Source organism: Cryptotermes secundus, unplaced genomic scaffold, assembly GCF_002891405.2.
Source record: "Cryptotermes secundus unplaced genomic scaffold, Csec_1.0 scaffold1116, whole genome shotgun sequence".
Lineage (NCBI taxonomy): Eukaryota > Metazoa > Arthropoda > Insecta > Blattodea > Kalotermitidae > Cryptotermes > Cryptotermes secundus.
The window spans coordinates 386766-399088 of NW_019738890.1; the positions used below are offsets into that span (position 1 = coordinate 386766).

Genomic DNA, 12323 nt, shown 5'->3' on the forward strand with positions numbered 1-12323 from the left:
TTACAGGAGACCCGACGGTTCCCTGGGCCATAGAGTGTACCGCAAATCCACCCATATTAACCTGTAGCTTAACGCTGCATCCCACCACCACCCTTCCAACAAGCAAGCTGCACTTTCAACACTGGTGCACAGGGCTAGAGCATTGTGTGATCAAGACAGCCTAAATGCAGAGTTGGTGCTCCTGAAGGATGTATTCAAGAGGAACGGATACAACAACCGGCAGATCTACAGAGTTCTCAACCGTCGGCCCAACATCAGCCGGCCTGAAGACAAACCGGGCTCTGTCGCCTTCCTTCCCTATGTCGGGACAATATTCAGCCGTATCAGCAGAGTGCTGTCCCGGCACAACATCAAAGCAGTGGGTCTGCCTCCATACAAATTATCCAATTTCCTCCGGCCGGTTAAAGACAGCCTGGGCCTAAGCACACCGGGTGTATACAGTATCCCATGCGAGTGCGGGAAGGTCTATATTGGGCAGACAGGCCGCTCCGTGGACATGAGGTTGAAGGAGCATCAGCGGCACATCCGTCTCGAACAACCGGACAAGTCGGCCGTAGCTGAACACAGCATCGATCTGGGACNGCCTTCAACCTTGCCTTTTTCTCCCCTACACAAAAACCACGCTTGTCCTAGCTCCCTTCCCCTATCCCTCCCACACTACTGCTTTCACTTGTATACTTGCCCTTCCCCCTTCTCCCTCACTGCTCTCACATAGCTGTGTATTTTTCCGCAGTCTGCTTTTACCGGTTCTCACGGTCTCTTTGCTTGCAGATTTCTAATATATTTTTTCTTCTACCCTGAAGATGGAGGCGATACGTTCCTCTGAAACGTCGGTTAACATCACATATACACGGTGCCAAATCCCAGAAGACTGCTTTCTTCAACCACTTGTTTGTTTGCTTTATTCATAGCCACACCATATCATCTTTGTGGTATGTTATCATAGTCAGCCTAACTGTGAGGTCACACGTTTATATTTTTAGACTGACTAGCAGAGCTGCAGGCACTTGAATGTTATGGTTACATGGCCTTCAAAATTAAGCTTACAGTTTGGCGTATGGTATACACGGCAAACCGCAGGTAGGACCATTTAAATACCAGCGTACCATGTACAACAAACCGCGCTGAAGGGTTAATTATTTTCTCATCTTGAGACATTAATTTAACTTTAGTGAGAGATGAAAGGGATATAGCTATACACACGATAATAGAGGTTCACTTTATAAATTGAGATGTCCCTAAAAAGTCATGGGAGGAGGGGTCACTTTCTTCAGAATCTTGTGTGTAGTAAAAGATCTCGGAATATGGAAGTTTTAAAATATCGGTCAGTTGTAGTCTCAGAATGTTGCATGGCATGAGTTAGGGTATAGCCCAATGTAAATGTTAAATAAATATATATATTTATTGCAATGTGAATACCCATTGCCAGGCCACAGCTCCGTAAACATGTTCCAACATGCAACAATAGAAGGATGTCTTGTATAGGCCATTCCCAAAATATGCACACTCATCACTAGGGGAAGCTGTTATCTTTTTGTCCCCACAACTGGCGCATGTGCTGTGATGTCACACAACAGTGCACAGTGTCATGTGATATGTGTTTTCTTTGAGGCATGTCTGTGCTGTGTCTTCATAAGTGAGCAGATTCTGAAGAAGCGGGCAGTGAGTGAGTGAGTGAGTGAGTGAGTGGGTGAGTTAGTGAGTAAGTAAGTAAATAAGTAAGTAAGCAAGCAAGCATGTAAGTAGTTGTTGGCAGGAGTATAGCAGTAAGCTGGAGGAGTACAGCAAACAAGCAGTAAGCTTGATGAGTACAGAAGAGTACAAGAAGTCAGCCTGTGAAGATTTAACATGTGATTTGAAGACGTTATGTGTGATATAGTGCAGTGGTATTGGGAGTGTGTGATTTAGCGAGACTTTTATAGTTCCTGTGTTATAAATCCATGAAGACTAGTGGAGATAGACTGAAAAGATTAGTGTGGAGTGCTTTGTAGTGTGAAAATTAATGACAGTGTTATAATTATTTGTAGTTATAGTATGTATTTGTAGTTATGGCCTGTAAGTGGTTAGTAAATCCAATTACCAATCCGAACCCCATCTTTAGTCACTGGAACTCGTGACAACTGGTGTTAGTGGTATGAATTGGATCAGAGTGATTGAGTGTTGGAACGAAGATCTATTTTACAGTGCCATCTGACAAAAATGGAAAATGTGGAATTCCTGAAAGCAATACTGGCTGAAATTATCGCCAACATGACAGCCGTGCAACAAAAAACGGACTACAACCAGACAAAGACAGTTGCCAAATGAGAAGAATTGATAGCAAATGTGGATGCCAACCAAGGAAGATTGGAAGCCCATAGGAAAGACAACCCAGAAAAACTAGAGGAAATAATGAACGCTAACCAGGCAAAGGCAGACAAATCTGAAGGAACTAAAGGAAGACATAAAGACCAACCAAGCCCAGATGGCCATAAATATAAAGGAAATAAGAGAAGAAATCCACTTCATCCAGACTGAGTTAGAGGAGACCATCCAACATCGAATAGAATATGTCATGATGTGCGTTAACCGCGAGACACAGAATCTCCATAAGGAACTAACAGAGAAAATTGAAGAAACACAGGTGGAATTTTATAGATGAGAATGGATGTTACCTCACTTCTCCAAACTCTTGCTAATTTTTGTTGTTTCTTACTGATGGTTCATGATCATTGCTGTAACATGAAGGTCTAAGAATTTCAGTCCCTGATAAAAAGCTTGATGGAGTATACAGATCCTCTTGAAGTTACATCCCCACTGGATTTGTAAGGCCGTGTTCCAGGGATAGGAGTTTTGCCAAGCATGTTGTACCTTTTCAGCTACTAGTGATTTTACAATTACATTTATGAATTAGGGTCCGATCCCAGAGTACATGCTTCCGTTCGAGGAGGAGGTGGGCCAACATCCAACTCTTGAAGACATGCAGGAGTGTGTAGTGCAGAAGAAAATGAGGCCTAGCATCAGAGAGACGTGGCGCAAACACTCAGTAAGTTAATTGTTCAGTCTTCAGTTCTGAATTTGCACTCCTTAATTAGGGCAGAATTTTGTCTTATTGCCAAGTGCTGGGGCTCATGAGAATCATAATGGCGGTGTATCTGGTATCCTAGTAGGAGGCTCATTGGTTGAAATCATCGGTATCTTGACATGTTAACTGCTGCACATCCTGGCAATCACTTGTTTTTCTTAGTGTGTTCTTGTGGTATGCATGCCAGTGTTTTACTGGATTCAACTTAAATGGAAAAAGAGGGTTTTTGTTAGGGCTCCTAGCATGAAGGCAAAAGATGCCCTTGTGTTTAATTAATTAATAGGCCATGGAGATATATGGGGGAGTGGAGGTGTAGCTCCACAATTCTTGACATGTAGGTAAGTGGTCAGCTTCTTTAGTCCCTGGGAAAGAGCCTCCAGTACCCATTGGATAGGAGGCTAGATGAGCCTTATATCTGGTCTGGATGCTGCGGAGCAGAGAAGAATCTCTTGCCTCTACCAGGAATCAAACCTTGACTGTCCAACCCATAGCCCACTCCTGTATGTACTGAGCTGTCCGGTTCCTAGCATTGAGAAAAGCCAAAATGTAGTATTAGGTTGGGGATGGAACGGTTTGTGTTGGACCACAGTTATCATATCTTATAAGTGAATCTTCTGAGACTTCTAAAATGTCTGAAGCTTTGGGGTGGACAGTTCTACTTCAGTGCGTTATGCAAGCACTTTACACGAACCTTTGGCAAGAAGAATAAAGGCTTGTACATCTGTAAGCATTCAAGTATTTGCTTTTCACTAATGTTTGGACAGCAAACAATAGACAAGTTTTATTGTTGTTGGGAACCTGGATAGCTCAGTCAATATTGCAATAGACTGTGGGCTGGACAGCCAAGGTTTGATTCTTGGCAGGGGCAAGAGATTTTTCTCTACTCCACAATATCCAGATTGGCCCTAAGGCCCACCCAGCCTTATATCCAGTGGGTACCACCAGGAACTGTTCCCCCAAGGTTAAAGGGGCTAGTGCTTGAAGCTAACCTCTTTATCTCCGTCTAGTGCTGAGGTCAAGAACGGTGGAGCTATACCTACATTCTCCCATATGTCTTCATGGCATAGTGCTTAATTGATTAAGCACTGGGACAACTTTATCTTTTTTTACCTTCCGTTGTTTTTGTTATTGTCGTCATTATTGTTACTATATCCTTACAGAGAGCAGAGTTTAAAATACCATTTAAATTTTTATTATGTATGTCTGTTATACAGGGTACACAGTAGCATAGTAGTTAAGGTACTATGCTACAAGCCGGAAGGTTGCGGCTTCAAGTCCCGATGAGGTCATTGGATTTTTTCAATTGACCTAATCCTTCCGGTCACACTAGGCCCTGGCGTTTACTCAGCCTCTAACAGAAATGAGTACTAGGAATTAATTAAATGATTTTCCTGGGAAGTGAAGTGTGGCCAGCGCGTAAGGCTGATAACCTTATCGCCATCTTTGAGCCAATTGTCAAGTAGTGTGGGACCCTTAACGTCTCACAACCCTATGGGCCTTCACGGCCTGTTACAGGGATAGCCTTTACTTTTTTTTACTTTTTACTTTATGTCTGTTATAGATTATACATGAAGTGAATTTGTGACAGTTTACACATGCAAATATTGATGTGCAGGGTCTTGTGGCTGTTTGTGACACAATGGAGGAATGCTGGGACCATGATGCTGAGGCACGGCTCTCTGCCTCGTGTGTCGTGGAGAGAGTGGCGCTACAGTCTCGCTTACTACCGATTCCTGTTACCACGATCAGAATGAGCCCTCTTGTCGGTGAGACTCCACATAAAGAGTCCAGCATGTAGAAAGCTCAGCATACTATGTGTAAGTTAAAGTTATCTCTGATGTTGTGTAGCTTTTTGCATCCTCACTGTATTTGGGAGAAGGGTGAATAGTATTGAAATTCTGGTCATAGGTGTTATCAGGTTTAGCCCAGAGTTTGTTACAGTGCTGTAATGGTGACTGTTTTATTCAGTAAAATGAAAAGGAATCGGCCATAAATGTATGCAAATTTGAGGTTGGGCAAATCTACTGTGCAAGCATTGACCAAATAGCCTCAGGGTTAAGATGCCAAGCATGCATTGACCTGTGTAGCCTTGTAGATCTGGTGTCATCTTCTGGAGGTTTCTTGAGAGAGCAGATGAGAGGCTTTCATGATTTTCTGAGACAAAAAAAACCCACCTCCCTGTTTATATTATTGGGATGGAACTTAATCTCAATGACCTCCCAAAGATGTGATCCCTGTACTGGGTCTTGGTAGCGAGGATGGAGGTATTATGGAGCTGAATATGGTGTCCCAAGTTGACGCTGTGTTCAGCCAGGTCTGACTTGTCTGGATGCTCAAGACGAATGTGCTGCTGATGCTCCTTCAGCCTCGTGTCCACAAAATGGCCTGTCTGCCCATTGTAGACCTTGTTGCACTCTCAGGGGATTCTGTATACACCTTGAGTCCTTAGTCCCAGGCTATCCTTGACTGGCCTGAGGAAACTAGATACTTTCTTGGGAGGTAGGCCCACAGATTTGATGTTGTGTCAGGTCAGCACTCTGCTGATTCAGTTGAATATTGTCCCGACATAGGGCAGGAAGGCAACTGAGTTCGGATTATCTTTGGGCTGACTGATGTTTGGACGATGGTTAAGGACTCTGTAGATCTGCCTGGGGATCCTCCTTCCACATAATAAGTTGCCAAGTATGGGTGTGGTACTCTGCACTGTGAGGCTCTGGATCCTCAGTTCAATGCCTCCTGCTTGATGTGTCATAGAATGAGGAATTTTGTGATGTTATTTATGAAGTATGATGCCTGATAGTTATAATTGCCATTCATTGCTGTTGCATAAGCAGCTGACTCAATTGATTACCCCTTATTCCAGTTTTGTTCACATGCTTATTACTGTGATTCCAAAGAATGATGCTTTATCCTAACTCTCTCTGATTTGTGTTGTTTTGGAAAACAGTATTTCACATGACCTACACCTCCATGGCAGTCAACCCAAGAATCAGGTATCGCAAAACTTTTGCTTAAGTAATAAATACAAAACAGTTGTTTTGAGACTCAAAATGGACTGTGTGGTGAAAACAAATTTTTGTGTAATATCTCACAGTTGATTCACAGGGATTGGAACTCTTCTTCCGCTGTACCTGTTTCTACATCATCAAAGAAGGGAGTTTGTCAGTGTATGATTTTCCCTTATAGACATCATTAATAAAGTTTATCTGTTCATGGCAGATATATTCTGGGTGTTCATTAGTAGTAAGTTACATATCTAGTTTGTAAGTAAAGTAATGCTATCCCTGTAACAGGCCGTGAAGGCCCATAGGGTTGTGAGACGTTGAGGTTCCCACTTTATCTAGACAGTCGGCTCAAATATGGCGGTAAGGTTGTCAGCTTTACGCACTGGCCGCACTTTACTCCCCAGAAAAATTATTTAATTAATTCCTGGTACTCAGTTCTGTTAGAGGCTGAGTCGACCCCAGGGCCATAGAGCGGCCGGAAGGATTAGGTCAATTGAAAAAAATCCAGTGACCTCATCAAGACTTGAACCCGTGACCATCCGGCTTGTAGCATAGTGCCTCGACCAACTACACTACAGTGTGCCCCATATCTAGTTTGTACCAATTCTAAAATCCTCTTACTGTTAGCACTGCTGGTAAGTTATCAGATATAGAGCGAAACACTGAATCTGTAATCAGGTAAACTCATTGTCCATGATAGTTTTACAAACTAGAAAGAATAAATTAGTATTTGTGATGAATTTCATTCACTCGGTTGGATTTGGGGTGGTCATAGCACTAACTATGAAGAGTCTGTTTTCAGGGATATAATGCCAAATAAGCAAGATTCAGAGTACTGCTTGCTTCTTGCTGGTTCCTTGGCTTACTCCTTCACCCAGATGGAGTCAGTAGATTCCTCTGAAACATCAGTAAACCTCTACCAGACTGTGCAGCATTGCATCCCAGGCTCTGAAATCTGTATAGTGTTCATAATTTGCTGGAGGTCTATATTTATGTGGCATGATGGTGTAGGAGGATGGAGAGGATCAGTTTGGATTTAGAAGAGGAAAAGGAACCAGGGATGCAGTTGGGATGATGAGAATTATAGCAGAACGAACTTTGGAGATAGATGAACTCTGTGCTTGCTTTATAGACTGGCAGAAGGCATTTGACCATGTAAATTGGACCAAATTAATTTTAGATCCTAAAGGAAACAGGTATCGATTGGCGTGAAAGAAGATTGATTAGTAAATTGTACATGGATCAGAAAGTTAGAGTACGACTGGACAGAGGGGAGACAAGAAGTGTGCAGATTGGAAGAGGAGTTCGACAAGGATGCTGTTTATCACCAATTTTGTTCAACTTGTACAGCGAATGCCTTACCAAAGAAGCTCTGGATGGGCTTGGAGACTTCAAATTAGGAGGGCAAATTATTCAAACTGTGAAATATGCAGATGACCTTGTGTTAATGGCTAAGGAAGAAACTGTGCTACAGGGTATGATTGATAGACTAATCGAAATTGGAAGGTGCTATGGCATGGAAATGAATGTGGAGAAAACAAAAGTAATGAGAATTTTGAGACAGCCAACCCCAGTCACAATAAAGATAGACCAGAAACAACTGGAGAATGTGAAATGTTTTGAATATTTGGGTAGCTTGTTAACATGATGGAAGGTGTACGTGTGAAATTAAATCTAGGATTACCATGGCAGAAGCTGCATTTAACAAGAAGAAGAGTTATTTTACCAGCAAATTGGACTTAAATTTGAGAAAGAAACTAGTGAAATGCTACGTTTGGAGCATCGCTTTGTATGGGGCTGGAACTTGGACACCTAGGGCAGTAGATCAGAAACAGCTGGAAAGCTTTGAAATGTGGTGTTGGAGAAGGATGGAGAAGATCAATTGGACTGATTATGTGAGAAATGAAGAAGTGTTAATTAGAGTCAGTGAGCAGAGGAATACCCTACACGAAATAAGAAAACAGAAGGCTAATTGGATTGGTCATGTTTTATGCAGAAACTGCCTTCTAAAAGAAGTTATTGAAGGAAAGATAGAGGGGCGGATAGAAGTGACCAGAAGACGAGGAACAAGACGTAAGAAGATGCTGGATGACCTTGGGGACAGAAGAGGATATTTTCATTTGAAGGCGAAAGCTCTAGATCGCATCAAGTGGAGGAACTGTTTTGGAAGAGACTGTGGACCTGTCATCTTGACAGATTACAGATGAGTGAATGAATGATGGTGTAGCAATTCAGGCAGATCCTTGTTATTTCTGTTGACACAGATGTTAGACGGCTTGCTTTGTTTCCAGAAGTTCCATAACCAGTCTGAAAAGTTTCAAGTTATGACAATGCCTGCTATATAAATTACGGATTTAAAGGTAAAAATGATGGTATATTTCATTTATGTTCAGATGCATACAATTGTATGAATTGTGTACAGTGGATGGGTAACATACTTCTTCTTCACTAGTACTTACTTATTTACTCATGGAGCTGAGCCCTTCTTGAGAAGCCGCCAATTCTGCAGCTACTCAAGAATTTCCCAGCATTTTATGGAACCCAAAGGTTCATTACCATGTTCACAAGAGCCCTCCACTGGTCCCTATCCTCAGCCAGATCAGTCGAATCCATACCATCCCATCCTGTCTCTCAAAGATCCATTTTAATATTGTCCACCCACCTATGCCTTGGTCTTCCCAGTGATCTCTTTCCTTCTGGCTTTCCCACCAATATCCTATATGCATTCCTCGTTGCCCTATTCGTGCTACATGCCATGCCCACCTCATCCTCCTTGACTTGATCATTTTAATTATTCTTGGAGAAGAGTACAAGTTANGGCAAGCATTACCCGAGTTCAATCTCCTCTTAATTTCCTGTGAATCAGGTTTTGATCTCTTATCGTTGTTCACAAATATCTGAACTGTGCCACATTTTCAAAACATCTGTTTCCTATCTTTATATCATGATTTCGCCCTGCATTTTGGTGACAAGACAGCAACATATACTTAGTTTTCTCAGTGTTTACTTCTAGACCAACCTCTTTACTTGCATCGATTAAAGTTTGTATGTTTTTCTTTATGGTATCTACATAATCACCCAGTAGATTCACATCATTGGCATAGGCCAACAGCTGATGTGCTCCATTTAATTTAAGTCCCACTAGGTTTCCCTGGACCTTCCTAATGGCATATTCTAAAGCAAAGTTGAAAAGGATTGGCGATAAAGCATCTCCTTGGTTTACACCATTCTGGATAAGAAATTTATCAGACAAATGGTTACCTATACAGACTTTACTGTACGTTTTGTTTAAACACATTTTAATCAACCTAACTAGTTTCGTGGGGATCCCAAACTCTATTAGCATATTGTACAATACTTCCCTCCTAACCGAATCATAGGCTTTCTTGAAGTCTATGAATAGTTGATGTACTGTCTCATTGTACTCTCATTTTTCTCAAATATCTGACGAATGCAAAATATCTGATCTGTAGTTGATCTGTTACATCGAAACCCACACAGATGATCCCCAATAATTTCATCTATATATGGACTTAACCTTGAGAGAAGAATATTGGATAACATTTCGTATGAAGTTGATAGCAGTAATATCCCCCGATAGTTACTACAGTCAGTACCCTTCTTGTGAACTGGTACAATAATAGACTCCTTCCACTGATCAGGCAGTTTTTCGTTATGCCAAATAGACGTAATTAGATTGTGGATCTTAGAATGTAATATTTCACCTCCTGCTTGAGTAAGTTCTGCCGGAATTGGATCACTATCTGACGATTTATACCGTTTCAATTTTGCAATAGCACTTTCAACCTCAAAAGGGCTAGGATCAGTTGCTAATGGCTCAGCTGTATGTCTTTCTATCTGCCTAACATCACTGACCCTATGTACATTCAATAACCGTGAGAAGTTGTTCCTCCACCTATTCAAGACGTTGTGGGAATCTGCAAGCAGATCACCATTCTCATCCTTCACTAAGTTACTGCTAGGCTGGTAACCCCTCCTAAAGTTATTTATTCCTCTATACAGGTCCCTTATGTTCTTGTTCTTACTGTTCATTGCAAGCTGTGATATGTGCAGCCAGCCATAATATTAAAAGCCCTATGGACTTTGCCCTCAGAGTGCATTTATAGGTTTCATGTGGTTCTCAGAATAAACAGCAGGTATTTCCCCATGCACCAGTAACTTGATGGTGTTCTTAATGGAGACACAGTGTATTTTCTGTCAGGTGGGAACTGAATTCTTATATATTAATTTATTTTAATTTCATGTTTTTGATGGTTAAATTAGTTTTTATTCTGTGTTGTTACCTTTATATTTTGGTTACTGTTGCACTGAGCTTTTGGATAATATAGCTGAAGGGTCGGTCACCTGTAGCATTACACATTTTATCAGAATTATACATCATAATCCATTTTGATCCTAATTTGAATGAAAATGTTGAAATGCATGTTTTATTTCTACAGTATTTTACTTTTCTTCTAGGCACACCAACATTAGCAAAGAAAATATACCTTTTTGTATTACAGTAATTTTATTTATTTTCTGTAAACATGTGGTCTGTCACTTCCCTAACAGATAACAGTATCACATGCAGTATTACATTCTTTTAAAATGTATTATCGTTTGATGTGTACTTATAACTAATATAACTCTTCTTTTCTAGTGGATCTTTTTTATCGAGTACCTGCACTTCATCTACAGTACCTGGAACAGAGAAACACGTTTGTTTGTACATGTTAACAAGATGGGGAAACCTGCCAGTGCTGTTGTTACCTCCATATATTCATTCATTTCTTCATTCTTGAACCTGTGCCAATTGAAAGTTAGTTATCTTGTACAGACGAGATGGTGTATTAGTTTCGTTCAAGAGTTGTCATGTCATTCAGTGCACTGTGCTGTGTGGCCCCATGGGTAACTGTCAGGCAGTTATTGTAAAGGATTGGAATTGAGATGCAACATATCCTACTGCTAAGAAAAGTAGACGGAAGTGTGACAGAGTAGCTAGATGGTGAATGTCAGACAGCCACATTATGTGACGGTATACTAGTTCTTACATTAGGTACATAACTTCTGACTACTAACTATATGTTATGAGTGGATATATTGTAAAATTTGTAATATATGTGTTTCAAATTTTATTTGTGCCACTTAATCATAATTAATTATTATCAGGAGCATTATATATGTTGATAGTGTGCCTGTGTGACATTCGAGTTTAATATCCGTTACTTAAGGCTTGTCATTTGCTACTTTCACAGGAGAGAGGCGTGTTAGGATTAAATGGTAGATGGAGTAAATTTTTTTTTTTTTTTTTTTTNATGTTCTGCTTCCAGTGTCAAGTTGCACTGCACGTGGCCTCCTTGCATATAGTGTAACCGTAGTTGGATGTGAAAGAAACTGTGAGATCTCGTCGGGTTGGTAGGTTTTGCACAATGTTGTGACATTTTTAGAGCAGTTTAGATGGCTTTGTTTCTTAATATTAGGAGATTCGTGAAATCTGTATCATGATATGCATTTAATTTGAAATTCGCAGCCCATGGTATTACTAGTGTGACTAGTTCTTTGAGGCCCAACACCTACCAGCCCAGCATCTCTGAGTTGCCCATTCATTCCTGCAAAGGGCAGCTGAAGTGACAAGTGACTACATGAAATAAATGTCCTGTGACAGGATAAAATATTATTCATATAAAGCTCACGATTGTTTTAGTTCGAGAAAGTGCTCCTGTAATAGCATTGGAAGATTGATTATAATGGACATGGTTCAGAGCTTCATTTTAATCTGGTAAACCATAAGTTTAGGTTTTTATAGTTATTTTAAAAGTATGGAACATTTATTGTTGTACGTATATAAAATAGTCAATCATCTCAGGTTTTTAAAAATAGTTTAACACAGTTTTGCTTTGTCTTGCAACTTACACATGCTGTCTTCTTTGTTTACTCCTCCGATCATTATTATTATTATTATTATTATTTGGTTTATAGCAAGTAGTTTAATAGACTATCGCCATGAAGTTTTTTTTTTTAAGTGTAATTCCCAAGTTCACAAAGACAGTGAAAGGGATAAATTTAAAATATCTGAACAAATAGTTTATGAACTGCACCACTGAAAAACGTTACGAAAGGCCATGTTGTCAGATGGGTTGTATTTGTACAGACAGATTCATTGTTAAGGTAAACGTGTAATATCTTTCCCTCACATCTGTCCTTTTAGCCATTTTAATGTTTCATTTTCCTGCAAGTTATGCATATTCTGAATG

At 40.5% G+C, this 12323-nt stretch overlaps 1 protein-coding gene across 2 annotated transcripts in view; it reads left to right on the forward strand.

The window, feature by feature from the left end:
- Positions 1-11382, forward strand: part of LOC111871304 (activin receptor type-2A) — a 41759-nt gene extending 30377 nt beyond the window's left edge. For both annotated transcript variants that reach the window (XM_033754203.1, XM_023864308.2), the window contains exons 9-11: positions 2894-3025; positions 4680-4881; positions 10730-11382. In XM_033754203.1, coding sequence (XP_033610094.1) covers positions 2894-3025; positions 4680-4862 — 315 coding nt within the window. In that variant the 3' untranslated portion in view covers positions 4863-4881; positions 10730-11382. The remainder of the gene's footprint in view (positions 1-2893; positions 3026-4679; positions 4882-10729) is intronic.
- Positions 11383-12323: the final 941 nt, after the last annotated feature.